General features: G+C 40.0%; 3 protein-coding genes across 9 annotated transcripts; 2 read left to right on the top strand and 1 right to left on the bottom strand.

Annotated features, from left to right (window-relative positions):
* Positions 1–218: 218 nt before the first annotated feature.
* LOC103702135 (pentatricopeptide repeat-containing protein At5g41170, mitochondrial-like) lies at positions 219–3,031 on the top strand. Its single transcript, XM_008784442.4, has one exon. It carries the CDS (start codon positions 253–255, stop codon positions 2,365–2,367), a length of 2,115 nt encoding a protein of 704 aa, XP_008782664.2. The 5' UTR covers positions 219–252; the 3' UTR covers positions 2,368–3,031.
* An 897-nt stretch (positions 3,032–3,928) lies between these two features.
* LOC103702136 (vicilin-like seed storage protein At2g28490) lies at positions 3,929–6,600 on the bottom strand. Its single transcript, XM_008784443.4, has 5 exons — positions 6,225–6,600; positions 5,400–5,581; positions 5,210–5,290; positions 4,693–5,118; positions 3,929–4,608 (listed from the first exon to the last, which is right to left on the bottom strand). Exons 1-5 carry the CDS (start codon positions 6,547–6,549, stop codon positions 4,171–4,173), a joined length of 1,452 nt encoding a protein of 483 aa, XP_008782665.2. The 5' UTR covers positions 6,550–6,600; the 3' UTR covers positions 3,929–4,170.
* A 4,078-nt stretch (positions 6,601–10,678) lies between these two features.
* On the top strand, positions 10,679–25,461 carry LOC103702132 (B3 domain-containing protein Os07g0679700-like). Of its 7 annotated transcripts, none has more exons than XM_017841592.3 (13): positions 10,679–11,087; positions 11,181–11,351; positions 12,146–12,184; positions 12,284–12,385; positions 13,164–13,828; positions 13,977–14,073; positions 14,784–14,958; positions 16,107–16,183; positions 16,405–16,746; positions 18,709–18,758; positions 22,149–22,262; positions 23,342–23,409; positions 24,417–25,461. In XM_017841592.3, exons 2-13 carry the CDS (start codon positions 11,304–11,306, stop codon positions 25,190–25,192), a joined length of 2,553 nt encoding a protein of 850 aa, XP_017697081.2. In that variant the 5' UTR covers positions 10,679–11,087; positions 11,181–11,303; the 3' UTR covers positions 25,193–25,461. The 7 variants fall into 7 exon arrangements, with proteins under 7 accessions (XP_017697081.2, XP_008782659.2, XP_017697080.2 ...); XM_008784437.3 differs by having other exon boundaries at positions 12,103–12,184; XM_017841591.3 differs by having other exon boundaries at positions 11,172–11,351.
* Positions 25,462–25,873: the final 412 nt, after the last annotated feature.

The following is a 25,873-nucleotide window of genomic DNA, read 5'->3' as shown; positions in this document are numbered from 1 at the left end:
CTGCGTTCACCGCCGCCCTCGTCGCTGGCCGCCTGAGAGAAGAGAAAAGAGAGGGAAGGGAGGGGAGCGGGAAGGAAATTGGGGACGAAGGGTGGGTGTAGGGTTTTTTTTAAAGAAATATGTTTATTTGTTTTCTTTTACCGGAGGTGACCATATCCTGATTCGACTCCCTCGACGGCTCTTCGACACCATAAACCTCAAGCTGAGCTCAAAAACCCCAATCCAACCATATCCTCTCTCTCTCCCTCTCTCATGTCTTCCCTTCGCTCCCCTTCCCCCCTTCCCATTTCCCCGCCGCCTTTCTTCTCCTCCTCACGCTTGCAGTCTTCTCATTTGCCTTACTTCTCGGAGTCTTATTTGGAGGGGAAGAGACCCCAACTTACCTCCAATCCCCGTCGAGGTAATCCAACTCCTCTTCCAACAGTAGTTTTCTCTTGTGGAGTACACACAACATGCACACAATCACCAAAATTTCTCACTTGTAGAAGGAGCAGTAGATTGCCCACTACATCAGTAGAATTAGTTAATTTCGTCGAGAAAAGTGGTATTTTTCCTCAATCTTCGGAGAAAGATGGTGTTATTCCCACGGAACAAGCAGGTGAGATGGTGGATTTTGTGATGGAAAATGGCGAATTGCCGAACGAAGAAAATGGTGCCAACTGCGATGCTAGTGAAGTAGTAGCAGAGTATCCCCATTTAGTTAATGAAGATTGTCGAATAGCCGAAAAGGAAAATGTCCATTTTGTAGAAGAGAATTATGTATTGGATACTGACAGGGAAAGAGTGGACCTTGGTTCTGTTGAGGGAGATGGTACCTTGCCCGCTGAGGAAGGATATGATGCTGCCAATGTCATTGAGGAAAATAGTGGGATGCTTGAAAACGAGCAGGACGTGCTTGTTGATTTTGCTGACAGAAAGGTTTATTCACCCGCCAACAGTGTGAAGTCCTTGGATTCTTGTCATAGAAGTGGTAGGTTGCATGTAGGTGATCTTGTTAAGAAAATCAGTGGTTTACCAATTGAAGAGCGTGTGAAGGTTCTTGATGTTTTTGAATATGACGATAAAAGTTTAACCGTCTCTGACTACAATGACATCCTCATAGCTCTAGTGAAAGCTGGTGAATTTGAATCTGCTGTGAGTCTGTTTTCTGAGCTTCCATCCCGTGGGTTGTCGCCGGATTCCTTGTCCTTCTCTATCATGATTCAGTCTTTATGTAAGAAGAATGAACCGGATGAGGCAAAACAGGTTCTAGATGACATGGTGCAAAGTGGGTTTCGTCCAAACATTATTACATTCACGGATCTGGTTAACAGTTTGTGCAAGAGGGGAAGACTGAAGAAAGCTTTTGAGGTTTTTGAGATCATGAATCAAGTTGGGTGTGAGCCCACAATTAGGACTTACAATTGCCTTATCGGTGGGCTGTGTTATGTGGGGAGGTTGGAGGAGGCCTTTCAACTCTTACAGAAAATCAAGAAGTCTACAAAGATGCCAGATATCTATACATTTACCTTGGTCATTGATGGGTTTTGCAAGGTTGGGCAGCCGGATGAGGCAATTGAGCTGTTAATAGAAGCTCGGGAGATGGGACTGAAACCGACAATTGTTACATACAATGCCCTTCTTAATGGGTATTGCAAGGAAGGCAGGCCTTTGGAAGGACTTCACCTTTTGGAAGAAATGCAACATGGAGATTGCCTTCCGGATAAAATTAGTTATAGCATCATGTTACAGGGCTTGTTAAAATGGGGTGAAGTTTCTGCAGCTTGGAAGACTTACAAGAAAATGAAGGAGGCTGGTTTTCAGGTAGATGTGCGAGTCATGAACACGCTCCTCAGAGGCCTTTGCAGACAGACAACAATCAACGGTGAACTGCTAAAAGATGCTAAGGAGCTATTTGAGAAGGTTATGGAAATGGATTTTGGCCCTTCACCTTACACTTATTGCTTGATGGTTCAAGCTCTTGCTGTAGGTGGTGAGATTGATGAGGCATTAGCCCATTTGCATGAGATGGTAAGAGCAGGGTATTCTCCAAGAATGATGACATGCAATGTGATTCTACGAACTTTATGTGAGGAAGGGAGAGTTAATGATGCATTAGGTATTTTGGTTCTTATGATTAAAAGAGGGAAAATTCCTAGTAGATTCTCTTTTCGTGTATTGCTCAATGAGCTTAGTCGACAGGGAAGACTGTTAGATGCTTTTGGAGTATATGCAGCTGCAATCAAACGGAATGTAATTTCCAATTGGACACCACAAAAGGATTGGCAGAATGAAGAGGAATTAAAACATATTCAAGGTGGGGAAAGCAAAACTGATCAAAGCAGTAAAGAATACTTAACATGTGCGAATATCAATTTCATAAAATGAGCTGCAAAGATAGCAATGAAATTGCCCACTGAAGATTATATTGCTCATATGCAATTGAAGACATCCCATGAGAGCACTTGCATCTCCTGTTGAGTGTTAATGGAAAAGTTCCATGATCCACAAGCAATGAAATTTAGTTTCATTTCAAATGCGCATATATGAGAAACAATCCAACTAGAAATGGGCACATCATCATCAACTGCTGGATATGTTGCCTATGACATCAAATGAGCTCAGTAGTTTTGTCAATATACTCTGAACTCTGAAGCCTTAAGGATGGCGGGGCAAGTTATTCATGGAAGAAGATTTAAGCAATTAGAAATGGTTCGAGGGCAGGAGTAAGAAAAACAACAAATGAAGCATAGAAGCTGTTCCTTGCAAATGTTGGAGCTTAAAGATCCTCAAAATGGACGAAACCAGTAATGAAAATTAGCTGTAATACTCTTAATTAAGCTTTTCATTAACAGAAAAGGCATTTATATAGTTCGAGTAATGCAGTTACAATTTATTACAATGCTAAGTTAGTCTTTCATCTGTCTCTTCCATGACCCTGCTAAGGGTTTAAATGGTTTACTACAAATGATTTGTACCTATTTGTGTATGTTTCCCATTTAGTGTAAGCTAATTTCTAGAAAGTAATGCAGTTTGTAATTACTTGCCTCCTTGGAACAGGATGTTTTGTTACAGTCTTTATGTCATGCTAGTTCTTAATAAGCAGACTTCAAATGCCTTCCTTCTACAGAGACAAGACTGCCTTTATTAGGCTCCTGGATCAGCACTTTTAGGAATTTCCTCATAATCAACTGTTCACTCTGTTTTAGTTTCATTATCTCTAAAAAGTTTGTCAACCGATGGACCTTGTCTCTAGCTATGTGTAATCTGTCGAGAATTGTATCCAAGCTTGTGAAAGAGCATTATGGATCATAGTGGTTTAGCTGGCACCCGTTAAGACTATCGGTGTACTAATTGCTGGATCAAGCCCCATGTTGATGGCACAAACTTGTGTAGCATTCATAGCTCCAGAATAGCATGGACTTGCTTATTCACAGAGCATGATACATGGTGATCAAATCATATTCCCCCTAAATTGATCTCTCTTCTCTTTTGCACCATTTCAGATCTGCAGTTTAATATACTCCCATATGTCACTGCAAATATGGATTGTTAGTCTTCTCACTGAGGTCCTGTTCCCTAAGGATGTCAATTGGTACGCCTATGGAACTTAATTTATACTTGTCCAGAACAATGAATAGTGACCTGCTAGAGCTTCAAACTAAATTTTCTTTTTCAAGATGTGGCTCAAAGGGCAAATTGGATTTATCATATACTAGTATTTGATTTTGCACAAATTTGATTCTCTGTGTGCATATCAGTCAATAGATTTGATTGCTCTTAACATTGAGCCAATGATTCACATAAATTTTGAAGCCATGCTTCTTTACTGTTGTATATTACTGACAAATTAGAGATCTTTTGATTCCAGTTATGTGAAGAGTCTGTTAACTTTCTTTTTTCTGAATTATCTGCTGTCAGTTTTGAGGGTCAGTCCTTGATATTTGTGTTTTCCACTAGGAAATCTGGATTACCAAGATGATGGATTACTTGATCTAGGGCTTAAACATTCAACAGAGGAAGGCACTTCGAGGTCTTCCATGCCAACCAAAAAGTACCCATTTCCTACCTTATTAATCAACTCAAAAGATTATGTACAACCCCAGCAGAGCAAAACATGAAGCCCCTAACAAACTGCATGCATATAATTAAGATTGCACTGAAATAAAGAAAAGCGAGGCAGCCAAAAGCTCAAACATCCGCCATCCTTCTGATAAGCAACGGCTCATCCTCCCCCTTCCCCCTTATCTTGGGCAGGGTCCAGGAGGCCACAATGACAGCATCCTTCTGCGCCTCCACCACCTTCCTCAACTCCTCCTCGGTCACCCCAAACCCTGCTGCGAGCTCCGGCCCTAACATGGTTCGAAGGATCGAACTCGCCCCTACGAGGAACTGCGGCCGGTTCCTCCTCGCCGACGTCGTGAACCCGAAGAACTCGAACGGCCCACTCAGGGAAGCAATTTGGCAGAAGGGGAAGTATCGAGGGATCATGAACACATCCCCCTCAGAAACCTCGGCTTTCATGGCCGCGGTTCCATTAGGATACACCAAATGAATAATCGCTGATCCTCCCAGCACTATGCCGTACTCCGTCGCCGTTGGATTCACATGTGGCAACATCATTGATCCCTGAGATAAAAAAAAAGTTCCTTAAACTGGACGAACTAGATCCACGATAGGTTAGAAACCAAATAGTTAAGCAAGATTACTCACTGCAGTGAGCTTAACTAAGTAGACGCCGATGTCGTTGATCCCCAGAGGAGCATAGTTGCCTTCATCAAGAGCAATGCTCCAACCATGGTTGTTACGGAAGTCTGGATCTCGGTCATAAAGGTTATACGCATCGGGTGCATGGTCTGGACTCTGTTTCTTTCCTTTCCGGCGATCGTAGAACTGCCCTCCAAGGAGGTTGGCGAGGAAGTTCCTCAATGTCCATCTTTTGTTCTCCTCCTGTTGCACCTCTCCTCCTCCTTCGTCATCGGCGACATCATTGAAATCTAAAGATCCTTTCTTATGGAGTTGTTTCCATTGCATGCAGGAGGCCAACAGGCGGGACTGGTCGGCAGCCCTATCGCTGTAAAAGATAATCGGCCCTCTAATACGAGCCCCCAGGATTGTATCCATTTCTTCAGTAGTTACCTACGGAAGAAGACCAAAACTTTTAAAGGCTAAACTTACTGCATGCATGCATATTGCTAGTGCTAGTTTCTTTGCAAACCAATTCGCTTACATTGAATGCTGCTGTGAGGGTTTCGATATCAAATCCGGCAAGAACGGATGATGGATAAGTTCCCCCACCGATGAAGAATGACTGCAAGAAAATAATCATGGGAGGTGATCACTAAATGAAACTTAATATACGGATATGGGTATCATCTACGAAGGAAATTAACGGGATGGGAAAGCGGCTTCAGTATCACCTGGTAAGGGCCGAGGCCGAGGCTCTCGGAGGTGTCGATGCTACAAATAATCTGCAGCCGCTGGCCTTTGCCGGTGTTAACCATGTAGAAGGTGGAGCCGGCGGCGATGTGGATGATGTCTCCCATCTTAAGCCGCCTCTCCACCATGTTATCCTCGTAAATCCAGCCAATCCTCGCCTCCCCTGCCCATAGTGAAGCACAATAATTTCCATCAATTATATAACATGCACGTATATAGAGCTATAATTTTCCATGAGATTGCTGCACCTTAAACCTCTAATTAATCGGGGTTATGAGGCGCCCAGAGAAAATAAAATAAATATTTGTGATTTAATATGCCCTATCGGTAACACCCTGTCCTTAATTAGCAACTAGCGGTTCGGGTGATATAATGGAGATCTCTTGGCGGCAATGTAAATTATCATAAGAAATAAAATAAAAAAATAAAATTTCCCCAAAAATCTGATTTAAATAAATAATCAGGAAACTTTTGGCAGCGATAAACTTTGAGGAAATAATGAAATAAGATATAGATTTTTTTTAAAAAAAGTTATGGCACCTTCATGAATTCACAAATTTTTCAAAGATTGGATTATATAGTTTATGATCTATCCACAAAAATAAAAAGCATCATTTCTTCATGTCAGCCAGCCAAAAGGAAAAAAGAAAAAAGAAAAGCAATTCACCTGATGGATTTTTTTTATCAATGTTTCAGGGATTTCTTCAATTAATTGCTTCTCTATTGACCATTTGAACGGGCTGCCTCAATATTCGTGCGTGAAACACACACACACACACAGAGAGAGAGAGAGAGAGAGGAGTTACCTCTATGAACAAAGAGGATGAGGCTAGAGTCCAAGTACTGGGGAATGAAGAGAGTCTTGGGCTCCATGGTAATGAAGCCGATGTGCATGGGAGCGGGGCGACCACCTATTCCGAAACCCCTCACCACCCTCACCTCGCCACCCTCCGCCTTCACCACCTCCTCCGACTCCTCTAATACGAACCGCCTCCCACTCCCTCCTCCCTCTTCCTCCTCTCCTCCTCCTCTCGCCCCCCTCCCACGGTATCCTGTCACCGCTGTCAGACACCAGGAGGAGAGCAGTAGCATCAGCAGCATCACCGCCGTTCGATCCCCCATAGCTCCCATCTCTCTCTCTAGCTGCTTCTGCTGAAAGTTTGAATTATAGTTTGTATTATAGTTGTGTCGTGGAAGGGGGGGCAGCAGGCGGTGGAGAGGAGGTGTTTAAAAAGAGACGAGTGGAGAGCGTGGTCGTGACGCGTGTCGTGCATGCATGCACTTGAGGGTTTACGTGGGGGGCCGTCGGCGCTCCCCAGATCCACCGCTCGCTTATCAGGGAGCACCCACTTGGGTCCGTCCATCGATGCAATACATAAACAGCCGTAATCGAAAGACGGGATCTCCTGATGCCGAAACTTTTCACGGCCATGATCGAAGGACTGGATGACCAATGCTTGAAAATTTTCTTTTAGAAAAATGCTAGACAAAGGACCCCTTCGAAATTGTTATAGACCCATTTGGCATAGACGTATCCGGTAAAAAATTCCGAAAGCTATTTAGGTTTGCCAGAAAACTAAAACAGATTCTTAAGAAAAACTCCAAAATGGAGTTTTTTCAGAAAAGCACTTTTAGCAAGCGTTGGAAAGCTGTTTTGATTTATAATTTTTTTGACTAAAACACCCATGATGTAATATTATACTTATAGAAAATGATAATATTAATATATAATGCTAATAATTATAATATTTTATACCTTTATTATTGTATTATACTATAAATATAATATTATATTACATTATATCATATATTAATATTATTATATAATATCAATTATTATATTATTATGCTATAGTATATAATATTATATTACTACATTATAATAATAATATATTACATTACAGTAATGTTATGCTATAGTATATATTTATGTATTAATACATATTATATTTTATTATACTTTATTGTATAATACTATGCAATGTCTTTTATAATCATTTTGTCATACCAAAAGTATTTTTTCAGTTTATTTACCAAACACATATTAAAGTTTTATAACACTTTAGAAATGTAGTTATCAAAAAGCTTTACCTCTGAAAGCTCGACTACCAGCATCTCCGCCAAACGGAGCCTAAGTTTACTTAAACAAATATTAATTCAAGATGAAGTCTTTATGACGGAATATAGCAGCCAATAACAAAGTACATCGTTGGGTGTCCAAAACCCAAACAATGTTTGCTGAATTAATAAAGAAAAAAAATTCGTGGCATTATTTTGTTTTGTCTACAATTGCTGAATAACACCCTCTATTGTCCTATATAGTTACCATATATAACAGCCACTATCATGGAACTGTTATCAAAATTTCAATTACAGCTTATATAACATAGTACAACAAATTCATCAGAGTAGATCATTAGAACAGCCTTTTCAAAACCTTAATGACCATCTTTTCATTACTTTGGGATGGAATGTTGCCCCTTTCATAAGAACTATATGTATACCCTAACACTTAAAAACGTGTGATGATCTTATGATACAAAATGTATATCATAAACCCCACTCTATACTCCAACATTTATCTCAAGCATGCAAGAGATCCTTTAAAAAATGCTATAAATTTTCCTCATAGACACTATTAGTTTGCAACTTTCTTCTCCATTAATTAAATGCCCCTTTTGCAATAGGGGAAAAAAAGACAAAATCCTGATGGTACACAAATCTTGTACATTATTATTGATGAGTCTAGATCCGGTGCGTGGCCATTCAGTTCTTGGACTTTGCTATAATGCTTGTTTATCTTTTGTTAGGAGATAGAGACTCATTTTAACCATTTCTTATTACGAATATATCATAAAATTTGCCTTAATTGGTTTCTAACTGATTACCTATCTTCTTTTTTTTATTATTTTCTATGGAATTTGGTGCCCTAATCTCTGACTTTGGATGGTCCTAATCGCCTACTTCCTCTCAACTCCTCTCCCTCACCCCTTTTCTCTCTCCCTCATTCAACATCCCTCTCCTGGCTTCCTTTGGTCTAGATAGCCCTAATCTATATACTACAAAATTCTCGACTTCCTCCTCTCCCTCTCTATCTCTTGTTCAGCATCTTCGGCTTCTTTCCCTAAAAAGCTTTTCCAATCACCGTCAAAAAGATGAGAGTAGATCAGGAGAGAAAGACAAGAAGCCCGTAAAATTAACCATTAGGTGCTACCCTAATTAACCATCCAAAGAGAATTAATTATAACTGTTGAATGCTGTTAAAATTATAATACATGTCATGACGAGCTTATCCAGGGTATCAATTAAGACCTTTGGAATATGCCCAAATTACAATACTTTCCATACATACCTGGACTTTCCACCATCTATATATAACTAGTTGCCACGACAAAATCAAGAGCATTTATTTTACAATAAATAGTAAATAAAAATTATCTTTCATAATTTTGAAGCAGCACTGTAGCAAAACCTTTTGTTCTTTCTTATTTGGCTATATCAAGGGGAGTGTTAGGAGAAATTTGCAAATGTGAAAAAAAAATTTCTTGCATCATTGGAGCAGCTATACTAAGTTTTACCCCCCCCCCCCCCCCCACAAAATAAAATAGCGTTTTTTTTTTAGATTTTTAAAATTGCTGCTTTCCAGTATCACTCATTCTCGTGGGAGCATCAATTCTTGGGGATGGTCGAGAGTTGGTATGGTACATCGGAGTCAAATGAATGATGTGTCATTGCAGTAATCCACCAATCATCTGCCATAAAAATGGAGCAGAAACATAAATGATTAGGTGAAATTATTTCTGACTTTTAAATGCATTGTCCTAAAAATTAAGATGGAGAAGGAAAAAGATCAAGAGTGAGAGAGCTTTCAATGTTCTGAGCAAATCAAATGTTGGCTATCGCCTTATTTGTAAGCTGACCTTTCCAGGCACTATCAGTCAGCCTTTTATCTTCTCCAGCAACTCATACATGTAGAAGATTCTCTCACCCCATTCTTATCCTCAAATTATCAAAAATTAATAAAAAAATATACTTATCATACCACTTCTCAGAACAACAGTGCCTTATGACAAAACATTGACATGTCACTGTTCTCATTCCCTTGCTTTCACGACATCCCAAGTCGCCAAGAGATTCCCTCAACCCCTATTAATCCATGGTACGGCCTTCCTCCGCCCCTGGATTCGGGTCGCATCTTTCGCACGAAAGAATGGATTGATCTCTTTCGACACGTTTACCGTCGCATCGCACCCCGCACAGCTCTTAAAGCACTCTAAACTTTTTTTTTATTCTTTTGCACAGATCTCTAAGTTACTATTGCACGATCCGACGGCGACTTCATTCATCCTCCTTTCGCGCGAACGATGACCCCACGGCAAGCTTGCGTCGCTGATCAGACGGCCTACGATCTCCTATCACCTCAACGGTTTAAAATCCGTGGGCCCCTTCCATCCCTTAACGACCGAAACCTCCCCCCCCTTCCTTAATAACTAACCAATCCCCTTCCTCCTTCGTGCCTCCCTATAAAAATTCTTCTCTCGTCTTCGTCAACACGAAGATGATTCTGGAGCCCATCCCATCCCACGCTCAAAAAGAAACCCTGTAGGGCTTATTTAATGTAAAAATTCTGCGTCCCAAGCATTCGTACCAAGCATGCACTTGCCACGTGTACGGCAACCGTTTCGTGCACTATTTCCCGCATCAGACCCCGTGGATTCCGTCAATCAGCACAGCCATGTGACATGGATTTGGTAATGTGGTTGTGGTTGGGTTCCGTAGCTCTCCCCCCCAACCCGCGTATATCTTGCGTTGGTGCGGCGTCCCCATCACCAGCCGTCCATCATGCGACCCCGCTCCAATTCGCTGGCGCACCGCCAACCATTCAAAACGCCAAGCGGACCCCACACCCCCTCCATCAACAAATCCAACGGCTCTGATCCCCCCAACGGCGCCCCCGCTCCTCGGTCCCCTCACCACCGTAGTCACGTTACCGCTAGAGGGCGTGGGGGGCGTGAGCGCGCAACGGCCACCTGGACCGTACTGCTTTTAGCTAGCTGGCGGTTTGACTGCAATGTACCGAGCGCATTGATACGCTCCCCGAAGTCCACATCCCGCCACCGGAGGTGACCTCACCCGGACCGCCGGATCAGCGCGGGTCCACCAATCTCACGGCTGGGGACGGTGGGGTCCAAGAATTAGAATTCGACACACCTCTAATACTAATTGAAGTATTAATTGCTATCCTTTTTTATTTGTTTTGCCGAAGGGTTAGAACAGCAGGCGGATAGAAAGGGAGGGAGAGAGCTGGGCTGTCGTGAAGTGTCGTGGTGCATGAATTAAATGTTTCCCTTCTTTGCTCGCCCCCTTCTTTTACTATTTGGAGGCTTGTATCTCCTTCTCGGAGGTATCTCCTCTTCTTTGCATGCAGACTTCTTTCCTCCTCTTCGTCTGCTTTTCGTCCTCTCAATCTCCATCTCCGATAAATCTTTCCCCTTTGAGCTCTTAAATCTTCTCTTTGGTTGCCGGATCGCTCTGTCTTTCGACTTCTTGCCACCTTTTCGAGCTCGCCGGAAAGATTGATTTCTGTGGAGTGAGCTCTGTGGTGAGATCGGAACGAGCTGTTGATTTGATCTCGGTTGTCGGTAAAAGAAGCAAGGAAAAGGAGAAAGGTGGGATCTTTTTCCTTTGATTCTATCTTGACGTGTACGTATGTGGTTTTGTGTGTTTTCTTTGGTTGATTGTTACGCTAATAGTGGTGATAGGGGTAAAGGAGTGGTGCGTGGATCGGCAGGTTGGTGGAATTAGACGGGATTCGGGATGGCAACCAAGCGGTGCATGAACGTTTCCTGTGGCGCCACTGTGTCGGAGGGCGAGTGGAAGAAGGGATGGGGGCTGAAATCGGGTGGATTCGCAAACCTCTGCAACAAATGCGGGTATAAATTTTTCTCTTTTCTCTTCTCTCTTTTTTTGAATTTTAATCTGGGATCTATATGTTTTGTTTGATCTTTTTAGTCCTGGGAATCTTGAAGTGTCTAGCTATTCCTTTAAGTAGTATTTGGAGGTGGTTTTTGTTTCTTTGTTGGATTTGATGGGAAGTTTGGATTTGGGGGGGTGGGGATTTGCGTTTCAGGTTTTGTTGTTCTGAGGTACAAGATTTTACGGCTTGCGCTTGTTCTCTTGTAGTGTTTGTTGGCCGGAAGATTATGTGGAGATACTGATGGTGTTATTGGTTTCTTGATGTACTGGATTGTCTGAATTTAAGATTTTGTATGCTTTGTTTTATTATGAATTTCTAATCTTTTTTACTCTGGTTACTCTTTTTTCAATATGTTTAGGGCTGTTATGTAGGCTTGTGTGATTAATTTTTACCTCTTCGAAATTTTGAAATGCACAAGCGTTTTCTGAAATTATCGCCACGTATTCTGTAAGGTTCTCTTTCCATGTGTGCTTCATGTTTGGTTATTTTTTGAGCAGAGCATTCTGTTCTTGCTTAGATGGGCTTATTGCCCCGAACTCTGATATATATATATATATATATATATATATATATATATATATAGCATTTGTTTTGTGCCAATGATACTAATGCTCTTCCTATTAAAGCAGGTCAATTAATACTTTATCAAAATTAATTTATGACATGTAACATTCTTATGTTGTTGTCGTGTCTGTCCTTCGTTCTAGTGTGGCATATGAGCAGTTAATTTTCTGTGACATATTTCACCAGAAACAATCAGGATGGAGGGAGTGTTTTTTCTGTGGTAAAGTAAGTGGATTTTTTGAAGACATTTGATAATTTTAATTTCCATCTGTTCTTGCTATGAACTTTTTTAATGGTGTATCCTATTCAATGTGCTATTTGCAGCACCTTCATTGTGGATGCATCGCTTCAAAGTTCTCATTTGATTTGCTTGACAATGGTGGAGTTCAGTGTATTAGCTGCCTGAAGAATTCAGAAATTTCCTTCGTAAGATTTTATACAATATATGTAGTTTCATCTATATGCTTATATAACGTGTGCATGCATACATTCATATTCACTTAAGTACTCAAATGTTTGAGTATCTCTACTATCTCCACTAGTGTTTTCTCATGTACCAACAATAGATCATACCTCTGCTTTGCCAATAGAGTGTAAGACAAATACCCAGAATCATATCAAATGCACCATAGTACATGTAACAATGGACACGTGCAAAGCATATTGACTACCATAGAAAAAATCGGCCATTTTACCTAGCTAGCCTATCCACCATGTCAATCATAATTTGTGACTGTCAGATGGATGAAATTGGTGATCTATTCACCGATGTGGTCTAACACAGCGCTAATATGATTCTTTGAATCTGGAATCCAATTGTGGGGCCCTTCAATCTAATTCCCCCATTTATGACTGCTCATCAAACCCCTCATGTAAACCCTTGAATTCTATGGAGCCGATCTTGGTCAGCACTCAGCACTTAATAAATGCACCTTGTTTTGAATTTTCAGCGCTCTTTGAACACTACTGTCCAGTTCCCCCATTTATGAATGCTTATCACACCCCTCATGTAAACCCTTGAATTCTATTGAGTTGATCTTGGTCAGCACTCAGCACTTAATAAATGCACCTTGTTTTCAATTTTCAGCGCTCTTTGAACACTTAATAAATGCTCACCGACTACTAATGTCAGTTATAAGAAACAAGAACATGCATTTTTTGAACATCATGTTGTTCAGTGTCATCTGAAACTTCTCTTTTGCAGGTTTCAAGTGAAGTCGTGCAAAAATTTTTGCCTCAACACAATCAAAGGCTTTTGGTAGGTAGTGAATGTGACTTGTCAACCAGCTCTGCTGAAGCTAAAATGGATGATAGTGCTGTTGGTAAGGGAAAGGCGGTTATGCAGTTGGGCAGAAATAATGACACTAACGAACTGAGAATTGTACCTTTAGAGCAGAGAGAGGGTGAAAATGGATCATCTCAGCATATCAGATGGGACCATTTGGCCTCTAATGCAGGGGAAGTAGGAAGGTTGAGTTTCTCAAGTAGAAACCAAGGTGCTGCAGGGTCTTCACAAATGTCCCAGCAACATGATATGATATCTGAGTCACTAGCCCAGGCATGTCTGAGTATGACTCTGGGGACGTCAGATGCAGAAAGGCCTCTTATGGTGCTGCCCCCAGCTAATGCACTTGCTGAAGGAGGGGACCTGAACAAGGCATCCTCTGCATTTCAGCAAGTGCAAAGGGCTCGCCAGTTTCTGCCCAGGCTTCCAAAGGCAGGTAGCGGAGCTACTCCAGAGGCATCAAAAGATGGATTTTCACATATGCGTGTGGCAAGGCCACCTGCTGAGGGAAGAGGCCGGAATCAACTACTTCCACGTTATTGGCCAAGGATTACAGACCAAGAACTCCAGCAAATATCTGGAGAGTATCCTCATAATTTTGTCTCAGGATAATAACAACATGTCTTTACATTAATTGTATGCTGTAGTTTGTCCTTAAGCTTACATTGTTAGTTTTAGTTGCTTTTTCATATTCCCTAAATATTTCAGTCTCCTTAATTCTTCTTCTAAAAGTGCAAATTCTACAATTGTGCCACTATTTGAGAAGGTCTTGAGCGCAAGTGATGCAGGTCGTATTGGACGTTTGGTTCTTCCCAAAGCTTGTGCTGAGGTAATACCTGCATTTGCTCAATATTTTTCCTTTCATTTTTCTCTTCTAACTTGGTAATTGCGGTTCATTTCTAGAAAATTCATTTTGTACAGTTTGATGAAAACAATGTTTATAATCAGCTCAGGTCTCATATCTGATGTAGGGACTATAATCAGGTTTTCCATTATCGTATGTGCGTCTTGCTATGCTGCATTTCTCCTGACTATTCATGCCTGGAAATTTCTTATATTAATAGGATTTTAAGGCATTTTGATGAACAGCTTAGTCGAATTAACTTTTTGATTGCTATGCAGTCAGGGACATCTAGAGTTCTGATCACCTAGTAATTCATTTACTATCTACTGTAAGGATTTATCTTTCATGACAGTGAGTACATATATAATTAGAAAAAGCTTATCCAAAATGCGTAAATGTGCATATAAAACTATGGCTGCTTGCTTAAATCTGGACTTTATATAAAGTTTTCCTCACATATAATCTTCATGGTTAGCTTATTTATGACAGCATGAAACTTGATTGAATCAAATGAAAATCGAGTATCATAAGTTCTTCATGCATAGATGCATACACATATACATGCAAATATACATACATACATATATAAGAATATCATCTATTTTGTTTTCTCATTATCATCTATTTCCTTCTTGCTTACCTCTTATGATTCTCATAACTTGAATATCCCTTATTTCAACATGATTCTTCTACAGGCATATTTTCCTCCAATTTCTCAACCAGAAGGCCTTCCATTGACGATTCAAGATGCAAAGGGCAAAGAGTGGCATTTCCAGTTCAGGTTTTGGCCAAATAACAACAGCAGAATGTATGTCTTGGAGGGTGTCACTCCATGCATACAGTCACTACAATTGCAAGCCGGTGATACAGGTAATTTCCAAGGTTCTTTTGATAAATATGAAATTAGAAAAGCTACCCAGTGCATGCATTTGCTGTAGACCATCTTTATTACTATTTTCCCCAGCGTAAGGAAGAAATTCAGACTGGAATCTTTGAAGGAACCTTGCTTATCATCTCATGGAAGTTACACTTGATAGAGGAATAAGCTGATCTTTTCCCAAAATCTGACCTTGTTAGGAAGGAGTCCGTGAGTTTGTTAATTATTGCCAGCAAATGATCTCCTTTCACTAAGTCAAACTGTTTAATGTTTACAAGTCTGTAGGTTGTATAGTGCTTTTCTAGTGAGCTTGAACAATGCTTTGAATCTAATGGCATTTATTTTCAGGCTGCTTGTTCCTACACTTCGTCACAACATGGTGTTGTAGAGAATTTTTCATTCATTTTTCATATTTTTAGTTAGTTAATTTGGTTTTTATTCTTTTAGATAATTAGTTTTTATCATTTTACTAATATCATATTATTGTTTATGCATGTGGTTTTTTTTTTTCCTATTGTTATGGTAGGTTAATCTATCTTTATTTTATTTTATTTTTAACTTCTATGCTTCTTGTTGTTTTCTCCTGAATGTTATTTTGCACCACCATATTATCCTAAAAAATAGATTTCTGAGTTTATCATTTTCCTATGTAACAAAGCCAAGCATATAAACAAGATTCTCAAAACCTGCAACCCTAGACTTGTGTCTTATAATTTTACTATCACTTACTTAACTAATTAGTTCTGTTCGCCTCGAGGCTTTTTTGAGAACCCAAGGCTGTTTTTCACCAGGTGAGAATTAGTGGGAAACATAGTGAATATACAAGACATTTTGTACTGTAAACGGCCTGATTGTGTATCAAAAACTGGGCATTATATAAAGATTATTTTGGGGGGTTAACTGTTGAGGTATAATTGAAAGATCTTATTTGTTTATTTCATATGCTTTTATATTTTTCTGCTAATCAGTTAAGTTTCTTTTGCTTGTATATACATGATGCTGCACGTCCTCCCTTTTGCATCCCGTTTCGTTAGTCCTCAATTTACTCTTTTTTGCTATCGCTTCCTGCACTAGTTTGCTATACTGAATTGTATGGTTTAACTTGATAGTATTATTTAACTGATATTTCTTTTTTCCTCAGTAACTTTTAGCCGGATTGATCCTGAAGGAAAACTTGTAATGGGCTATCGAAAGGCGACAAATACTGTGCCTTTGCCGGTAAGAAGCCTCTCAGGCATCTTTTCTCTCGCCTAACAAGTTCTATGTCTTCACAGTATTAGAGAGACTGATGTTAAATTTGTAATCTGGCCTCTGGCTCCTTTATTTTTAGAGTCTCTAATATAATGTATGATTTGGATTGTTATATGATTTGCTATAGTCCACATCAAACATTTTTTGTTGAACTTTGCTTTGTGTTCTGACATCAAAACTTGAAGCAGGATTCTCAGATTTCTGCCATTGCCAACAGTGCCGTTGGCAATGAAACATTCCTCCCGGGTGTAAACGAGAACCTACCTATAGCTAGTGGTTATCCAGGACTTCTTCTGTCTTATCATCAGACAGATAAGCATGGAGGCAGGCCAAATGAGGGACTGCAGCTGCAGCCTGTACAAAAGCGAAGTCGTAATATCGGTGCCAAATGTAGGAGGCTGCTTATGGATAGTGAAGATGCTTTGGAGCTGACACTTACCTGGGAGGAGGCTCAAAACTTGCTGCGTCCGGCTCCAAATTCAAGACCTAGCGTCGTCATGATTGACGATCACGAAATTGAAGAATATGATGTAAGTCAAACTTGTTAAAATTCTGGGGTAACTTTTGTTGCATGCCTTTTAGGTTTACTTCTTTTAACATGCCAAGTTTCTTGATTACCTGCTTGCTTTATCCTTTTAGTGTCAGATAAAATGTAAGAGGAGCTTTTTTTTTTTTTTGCCTTGGTGCTTGATTTTCATTTTGTTTAATGGCATATTACCTGTACCAATTTTATCTTTTCAGAGATACATTAATTAATAAGTAGTATATGGTTAAGCAAAACATGCCATTATTTTTTGTTTTGATCAAGGTTTTATGTTTCGGTACTGGGTCCCACATTAGTACCTTAGTGGGGTAGGATACTACAATGCATGGTATGCCCCTGTATTGACACATGGTAGAAGTGCTAAATTAGAAAAGCAGCATGTCTGCTATGTAAGGTTGCAAATGGGTCGGGTTAACCCGTGACCCGACCCGACCCATTTTAAAGGACCTATGGGGCCAGGTCGGGTCCTAAAATTAGACCTATTCCATTTTCTGGGTCGGGTCTAGGTTTACTCAATTCAGAACTGACCTGACCTGACCCCACCCATTTGAAATTTGGGTAATTTTGGATTTTCAATCCTACGACCCAATCCGACCGAACCCAAATCTGAAGCCATGGATGGGTTGACACGAACCGGACCCGAATTTTTTGGATTGGGTCTGGGTTATACATAGACCCGACCCGACCTAAATGACCCGTTGGGTCAAAATTGTAGGACCCGACCCGATCCGAATAACCCGTTGGGTCAAAATTGTAGTACCCGACTCGATCTTCTAATGGGTTGGGTCTGGGTCTAAAATTAGGATCCGAACAAGGAACCGGGTTGGGTCAAGGTCACTCATGACCCGACCTGACCCATTTGCACCCCTAATGCAATGTGTCCGTATGGTACTGTCTCAAGCCCCTGTACTAGTTTCCTCTAGTACAAACTGGTACGTCCAGTAGTAAAACCTCGGTTCTAATTTGTCTGGCTGGTTTTTGTGCAATTTATGCAGCTACCATCAATTTTATGAGATCAGAAACAGTTTTTTTCAAGTAACTCATCGATGTTTTAGCCAGAATCTTGGCCTTTTGCATTGGAGTTGACAAATTTTGGCCCAATGAAGCAAAATCCATTGAAAATTAACATCACGTCCATGTGCTTTTTTTGATTACACATACTTCTTGTATCCATCTGCCTCTTGTCTTGGCTATGTTTTCCTGCTCTACCGTCTGCAATGACTCTTTGCTTAGTCATATTGATTGGCCCATTGCATGAGCCTACTGTCAATCACCTCACAAAGCATCTATATGATGACCTTGAACTATTGGCTGTCATTTGTCTTTTCTGCTGTTGCTAATTGTTGCAAAGTACTAACATACATGGGTCCGAAGAAGAAGACTAATTGAATGTAGCAAGGTTATATTATGTCACTTGATAATAGAAGTGATTGTGGCAATTGTACTTCCTTTATTGGTTGTTTACTGGTCAATTCCACTTCATGTATAAGAATTTAACAATTTTAATCAGTTGAATCCTTTAACATTTGTAAAGCAAATGGTTATACTTGAACTATTTAAATTAGTTAGCAAACTTTTGTAAGTTGCAATTTTCTGATGCTTTTTGCTCGAAAGAGTCTCAACTAGCTGACTTTCTTGCAAGCAAAATGTCCTGTTCTCAGATTTATTTGACCTCTCCTCACTTTTATCTGCCACTAACTTTCTAAGATCTTGAAGCAGCCATTAGTTGTTTCTACAGCCACTGATCTGTTGCCTTCAATTTTCAGTTCATGAAATGCAATTATCTTCTTTTTTTCTTTTTCTTTTTTTGGGTAGTGTACTTATATTTACTTAAAGGAACCATTGCTGTGAAATTTTTTTGAATTTGCCTCCAATTTTTCAGTTTAAGTATCCAGTTGGGCATGCAAATTGGACTCTGCAACTGATCCATTTTACCCCTTTGGTGCAGGAACCCCCAGTTCTTGGGAAGAAAACCATTTACACAGCACGACTTACTGGGTAAGGATGATTATGTTACATAATTATTTGTCTTAGTTCACAAAGTTTTCTTAAGGAGTGACTGAGGAGCACAAACATTGATGCATGTGTGTAGGCAAGGTCACCTGCTTGTAAAATGCATATAAGCATGTGCAGGTTTGATCAAATTTATATTTAGTATCTTTAGCATAGAGTGGTTTTTATATTTGTACTCTTTATTTCACTAGCTTTATGAACTTGTTTTTGGAACAATCATGCCAGTTGTCTATCTAGACAAAAGTTCAGTGACCTGTAACATAGATTTGACATAAGAAAATCTGGGCTTTGCGAGGTTTTAGGCGCAATACAAGCATTTATTCTAACATTACTGTGACTTAGACCATCTTTAATCATGTCATCGCTTAATAATAAGTTTGATCACTCATAACAAGTTTGATGTGGTTATTAGCACGTATAATGGTGAATCACCCATGTTTTGTATTATTCTAATTTAAAATCCTACATGAAGTGTGAATAACCCCAAGATTCCAAGGATGCTCGTATCTATCAAGAATATTGTCAAGGTTCTATTTGCCTGCATTAACTATGGATCTCTTGAAAGAGCTAACTCAACCCATTTCAACTAGTTTGTTAGCTCAAACACTAGTATTGTCTATCTGGCACTAGGGTTGGAAATGGGTTCAGGCCGACCCGAGGCCTATCGGGCCAGGCTGGGCTTCGGGCTAGGCCCGAAAAAGTTCAGACTGAGTTTGGGCTTAAATGTAAAGCCTGTTTATTTTTTGAGCTAGGCTCGGGTATGTCGTTGGCCTGGCTCGGGCCCGACCCGAGCTCGAGCCCAAACAAGGCTCGAAACAGAGTCAGAATTCAGGCTCGAATCGATTTGTTTTTGTATGTTGTTATTTAGAAAAAATAATGTGAAAGTAAAGAACAAATTAAAATGAGTTTAGCTGAGAATAATGTATCATGTATTATTTACTTGTATTATAGAAGAGAATCCAATTTTTAACTAGCTCATAAAGCAATATTATAAAATATTAAACTTCGATTGGGTTCGGGCCGGACCTATCTTTGGCCCAAATGGGCAATTCAGGCCAGGCCCAAGCCTAGGCTCGGGTCGGGCTCAGGCCTGGGCATCTAAAAATTTTCGGGCCTAAGTCTGGCCCGAAGCCCGAAAAAAAAAAATTCAAGTTAGGTCCAGGTAGGAACATGGCTCGGCCTGGCCCACTTCTAGCTTTATCACATTATAAGGAATTGTATGGATGCTGGAAGATCTTGTTGGCCCGATAAGATTACAAGCAAGGAAAAGAGGAGAGAGGAGTCCCGATTACAAGTTATCTGGGTTAGTTGGGATAACGAAAACCATTTGAAACGTGACTTACCTTATCCCTCAAAAAATAGGGATAAGTTGTGATCTCATGTATTTCGTCACCTATCCTGCTTCTACCGAGTGCAGAGCCACTACTCATCGCCTGTTAAAGTAACAGTTTCCTCAGATGCCCAAAGTTATTATCCATCTGATTAAGTTTCATTCATGGGAGCATTAGATCCTCAGTTTTCAGCATTACTTTTTAGAATATGTATCTAGTAATATTTAAACACCCTGTTGGAAAATCTATCATTGGCCATGCAATTTGAGGTTATACTCACCAAGGTCAACCTTGTGGGCCTGAGTTTGTAGCTGTGATTTCCCATTTTTCTGATCTGAGATATGCCAAAGAATTTTCATAATCTATACGGCCCTTGGCTGTCAGACAACATGGAATTGTAACCCTTTGCCTCGCTGCTGCTGCTGCTGAAACCCTTATTTAATAAAAGAAGTGCAGAGTAGGCTTTGGTCTGATTCATGTTGCAACCCTTTGCCTCGCTGCTGCTGCTGCTGCTGAAACCTGTGGACCTTGGACTTTCTGCTCCCTGACCTGATCCCAGTCTGAAACTAAACTTAGATAAGAAAGAAGTATCTTTACCAATTCACATCCCTCACCAATAGAAGAAGGTATTTGACAGGTTGCCTTCTCCATTTTCATTTGGAAGAGCCAATGGTGCAGGACCACATGGGGAACAGCCTGTAATGCATGAGTGAATCCAAAGACAAGATTAGGGTACAGTTATAAGTGAGTTTGCTGCTTCCTTAATGAAACTAGAAATTGAGGCAATGCAGGATCAAGTAAAATTTGTTGAGGTAGGAGGGTAGCTAAAATAGAACCAAAATAGATTAGGGTTTTACTAATGAGTTTGCATTTCTTTATTCAAAATTCTACCAAATTTAGATGTAGGATTATTGAACCATTGGTAGATTAAGATGACGGCAAGCAAATATCTAGGATTCGACATGGAAATAACTGCAAGATAGGTAACGATACTTGGGGGAGAGAAAAAAAAAGAAGGGAAACAAGAGGAGAAAAAGAAAGGAAGGGGAGAATTTTCGATGCCAACTAATTTCCTAAAACAAAGCTCTCTCTTCCTTCGCTCCACTTCTCTCAATCGAAAGAGGACGGAAAGGATAAGAGAAGGAAACAAAAGAGAAAGGCTGCACAGAGAGATCATGCACCCTCTTTTTGTGGGCCAACTAACGGGTCCAGCGGAACTACCGTATCTCCTAATTCCTAATTAGGCTCCTGAAAAGTAGGATTAATCCTACGAAATCTGAGACTCTTATAAAGCAAAAGAAAACTAACTGAGATCTCATATTACATTTTTGACATATTGTAGTGTGAAAAGTGCCGGCTGTGCCATAAACAGTAATGTTCCCCAACTGTATCCTTAACCATCTCCACGCATCCTGTGCAACAAGCAATCTACTTGAAGGTTATCAGAATGTAGGTGGTTCTAAGTGGTGCCCCCTTGAAATGCCTAGGTGGCATAGGCAAGCCTAAAATTTTGTTTAAAAACATCTCAATAAATAAATAAAATTATATCATGATCTTTAATGGTCAAATTATTATAGGTATATATATTTGGATCATAGAAATAGCATAAAAAATATATCATATCCATTGAGTATACCACAATTTACTTAGTAGTAAATAAATTTTGCTATATAAAAACATGGCCAGAATTTGAAGTGATAAAACATCAAAAGTAGACACTTATCCCATAAAAAATGGGCAAAAACCGGCCAGGTGCCATGCTTCATGCACCTATGACGACATTGATCTACTTATTGCTATTGCATCAGAAGATCACCAATAAAATAAAAAAGTTCAATTTGGCCATAGTTGCTTGCTCAAATTTTTCATAAACTTAAGTTCATGTCGGAAAGCAGATGCTAAACCATTAAATACTTAGTCAGTTTATTCTTTATAGCAAGTTATTTTATCCGCCTTTCATTTTCCTCATCAAGATCACATTGCTGAGAAAAGATTTGTTCTTATGTATATGTTCATATAATTTGGCTTGCCTTGATACTTCTAGGGAACGAGATCAATGGATTCAATGTGATGATTGCTCCAAATGGCGCCGGCTGCCTGTGGATGTTCTTGTTCCTTCAAAGTGGACATGTGCTGACAACACATGGGACCCAAAGAGGTTAATAGTAATGTTGTTTACAAAATGATCCCGCTCAATTGTGAATGCTGCTTTAAAACATCTGATGGTTGGCTGTCAATGCTTAATTACGCAATACTATATCAAAAACATGTTTTATTGTCCTTTCCAAGGTTATGTGTTGCATTTGATGGAGATGGATGGGTTGTTCCTTGAGTATCTATATAAGACACTTTGTATAAGATCATATAATATTACATCATTTAGTATCAGTCTTAATAAATTTCCGTTGCTTGTTTGATGGTCAAACATATGAAATCTTCCTAAAATGCTTATATTGTCATTCTACCACTGTAGGAAGTTTCAGTAATAGTGTATCGGAAAATGTTCTAATATAGTTGCATGAAGAGCAAGCAGCAGGGTGAATTCGATAGCAATGAACCTGAAGACTTGGTATACAGCAACAAGAAGTGTTTGCATAGCATAATCGTGCCAAATACATTCCATTTTGCTGAAATCGTACTAATTCTGCGTTCACTTGAGCTGTAATGTAAAGAAGCATTATATCAAGAAAAGAAGCAAGTTCAAAAAGATATTTTAGAGATCAGATGGCCACACTTTCCATTATCCTAAATTTTAGGGATAAGGTAGATCGCCTTCTAATGGAAATAATTATTGGAGATTACTAGAGTTGTCCTCAACTACCCTCGTTTGCTTTGATCCCTCTATCGCACACCACTTTTGCTCAAAGTCTCCGAAGTGTTGGGATCTCATCCCCTACCATTGTAAACACAGTTAATAAGACAGATTGTGCGTCTCACGACAAACAAAATAGAGACTGGTGAGGCCTTAAATATGTCCATATCGAAAGTAATCAATTTTCTGATGCTTCAGAGACATAACCTTCACATCACCTTTAAGGCTGATTTTGCTGTCCGTCTTGTTGTTCAGCTTTTTCTTCTTCTTCATTTTTTTGATAATGGAAGCCTGTTGTGATGCAGCTCTTAATTTTGTATGGTTACATTTATTCCATCTCTGTTGTAGCATTTTATCCTAGATGCTCTCTTCCATATCTTGGTGTTGTGGGCTTCTTTTTGTACTCATTTATGACATTTCTGCAGATCTTCATGCCATGCGCCAGAAGAATTGAGCCAGAAAGATCTGCAAAGTCTTCTCCGACAATATGCAGGTATGTGATTTTTCTTTGTAATGCAAATTAGTACTGACTGGACGGATTTAATATGCCACGGATCATGGTGTTGGTGCAAGGAAATTTCATGGGATGTTTAAGCACCTGCAAAAGAGACCATGTGAGGTTTTGTATTTGCTTCAATCTTGGGGAAGCACCGTAGTAGCTCTTAGGGCCTGCCCTTGCATTAGGCACCACATAAAACAACACTTGATTCTAGTGGTGCAGTTTGCATGGGTATTGATATATGGTTTGTTAAGAGACTGAATTTAATTTGCTGCCAAGAACGGGTTTGTTATACATCGGGATGGTGAGACTCCTAACTTTTGGTGATACTCAAAATTTGACTTCTCTTTTGTACTCTATATAAAATTAAAATATGCATATAGTTAACCTTGCTGCTGTAAACATATTTTTTCTTAATCGTAATTTGATGGCATCCGTTCTGTTGTTTACCATAATATTATTTTTTTTTCATGTGCATTTTACATGAATATCTATATACAGTCTGCAAAGAGACTGAACATAGTTTGCTGACAACAATAGGTTTGGTATACATAGGGATGTTTAGGCTGTAACTTTTGGTGATCTTCAAAATTCGACTTCTCTTTTGCACTCGATATAAAATTAAAATATATGTGTGGTTAGGCTTGCTATTGTAAACATAATTTTTATAACACAGGTAATTTGATGGTATGATGCTTGGTCCATAATCGACCTTAGATTTATACTTTGTGTTTCATATTTGGCATCCACACTGTTGGCTATTGTAATATTGTGTTTTTCATTCAGTTCTAATTTGCTACACTGTCATGGCCCTGGATCAAGTTTGTGGCCTTTGTATCTTTATGTTGACTTGGTTTTACCTGTTATTGATGTGGTGAATTGCCAGCATTCACAAAATTTAGAACATGTATATCTTTGCACATCTTTACTACAAAGTAGAGGTTTATGCTAGTTGTCTCTCTCTAAAACATATGTTTTCTCATATAGTATCCTTCATGCAGATTACAGAAGGCAGCAGACGAATGTTAAACAGCACTTTCCAGAGTTGGATGCATCATCTGGCCTGGATGCCTTGGCCAATGCTGCAGCTTTGGGAGATGTTGGTAATCAAACCACATCCTCAGTTGCAACGACAACCAAGCATCCACGGCATCGCCCTGGGTGCACTTGCATCGTGTGCATCCAGCCTCCAAGTGGAAAGGGCCCAAAGCATAGCCCTACATGCACCTGCAACGTGTGTCTGACGGTCAAAAGGCGCTTCAAAACACTCATGATGAGGAAAAAGAAGCGCCAGTCTGAGCGTGAGGAGGCTGAGGCTCAGAAGAGGCTTGCTTGGGGCAACAAGGAAGAACTTGAAGGGAGCAGCTTGTCAAGAAATGTTCAGCCTCTTGATGTCCATCGGGAGTATGAGTTGGGGCAGGGGCCGGGATATAATCGAGCCATCATCGAGAAGCTTGACATAAGCAAGGGGCGGATAGACTTGAATTGCCACCCTGGACGTGATGAGGTTCCACAAGCCGGGCGGCCCCAGCAGAGCATGATGAGCCTTCTGCAGGAGGCAAACCTTCCCTTGGAGGTGTATCTGAAGCAGACTGGGCTCACCAGCTTGGTGGGTGAGCAAGGGAGCTCAAGCTCTCTCACGATTCCACAAGGGCCTGCAGAGAGCGAGGGAAGAACACCTGATGAGAGTCACTTTGCTTCTGTGGCTCAGGAGAGGGATGCTGGTGCTGATGAAGGGTATAACAGTCCTGACAAGGCAAGAAGTGATGCTGCTTGAAAATATTTTTCCTTGTGTCGGAGTGGCATCAAATTTTGTTTAGTATCAGATGGTGTGATGTATGCAATCTGCTGGTGGTTATTAGGCTTGCCTTTTTTTGCTTCTTTTGTGTAGTGTTCTCTTCACCCATTTGAATTGGTGAGATGTACTTACATCAGGAGATGAAACTGGTGAGCATTTTGTGATAGGTAATGCCATGTTTATAATTAAGGGGTGTTCTTGCCAAAATGAATGAGTTCAGTTGATATATATTTAGATTTGTGATTTAGTATAACCTTGAAATTTCTTAAGACTTGTGCTTCGTTTTATCCTTTCGTTGCAAGAATGATCACTGTGGCAATTTAGGTCATTGGATTTCAAAAGCTTTGCACTTCTGGATGGCCTTAAACATTGCATGCACTAAAATACAACGGTTCCTTGAGTTTATTCAACCCATCAGAAAGATGCAGTGTCCTGTAATTTATGAGATGAGATCGCATAAGGATTCAGCTGAGGGGCCTACGGGACGTGGGAGACATTCAACTCTTCGCAGGTAATAAACTTTTTACATCGTTTTTCTTCCCTCTGTGGACTGAGATATCCAGAGCTATTCAGTGGTGACTGCTTTTGTGTATACCGTATTAAGAACACTGAGGTGAGATGCAGATCTATCAATTTAAGAAAACTACCTGTAATTTCTTG

The sequence above is a fragment of the Phoenix dactylifera genome, chromosome 3, assembly GCF_009389715.1.
Source record: "Phoenix dactylifera cultivar Barhee BC4 chromosome 3, palm_55x_up_171113_PBpolish2nd_filt_p, whole genome shotgun sequence".
Lineage (NCBI taxonomy): Eukaryota > Viridiplantae > Streptophyta > Magnoliopsida > Arecales > Arecaceae > Phoenix > Phoenix dactylifera.
This window is presented reverse-complemented; position numbering and strand designations above follow the sequence as displayed.

What these genes read in the sequence shown, in the direction of transcription:
- LOC103702135 (XM_008784442.4), top strand. Translation starts at nt 253, where the DNA reads ATGTCTTCCCTTCGCTCCCCTTCCCCCCTTCCCATTTCCCCGCCGCCT.
- LOC103702136 (XM_008784443.4), bottom strand. Translation starts at nt 6,549, where the DNA reads ATGGGAGCTATGGGGGATCGAACGGCGGTGATGCTGCTGATGCTACTG. An exon ending in CCCTCACAGCAGCATTCAAT is followed by an intron (nt 5,119 to 5,209) that starts GTAAGCGAATTG and finishes CTTCTTCCGTAG; the next exon opens with GTAACTACTGAAGAAATGGA. An exon ending in ACTTAGTTAAGCTCACTGCA is followed by an intron (nt 4,609 to 4,692) that starts GTGAGTAATCTT and finishes TTTTTATCTCAG; the next exon opens with GGATCAATGATGTTGCCACA.
- LOC103702132 (XM_008784437.3), top strand. Translation starts at nt 11,236, where the DNA reads ATGGCAACCAAGCGGTGCATGAACGTTTCCTGTGGCGCCACTGTGTCG. An exon ending in AACCTCTGCAACAAATGCGG is followed by an intron (nt 11,352 to 12,102) that starts GTATAAATTTTT and finishes CCTTCGTTCTAG; the next exon opens with TGTGGCATATGAGCAGTTAA. An exon ending in AACACATGGGACCCAAAGAG is followed by an intron (nt 22,263 to 23,341) that starts GTTAATAGTAAT and finishes ACATTTCTGCAG; the next exon opens with ATCTTCATGCCATGCGCCAG.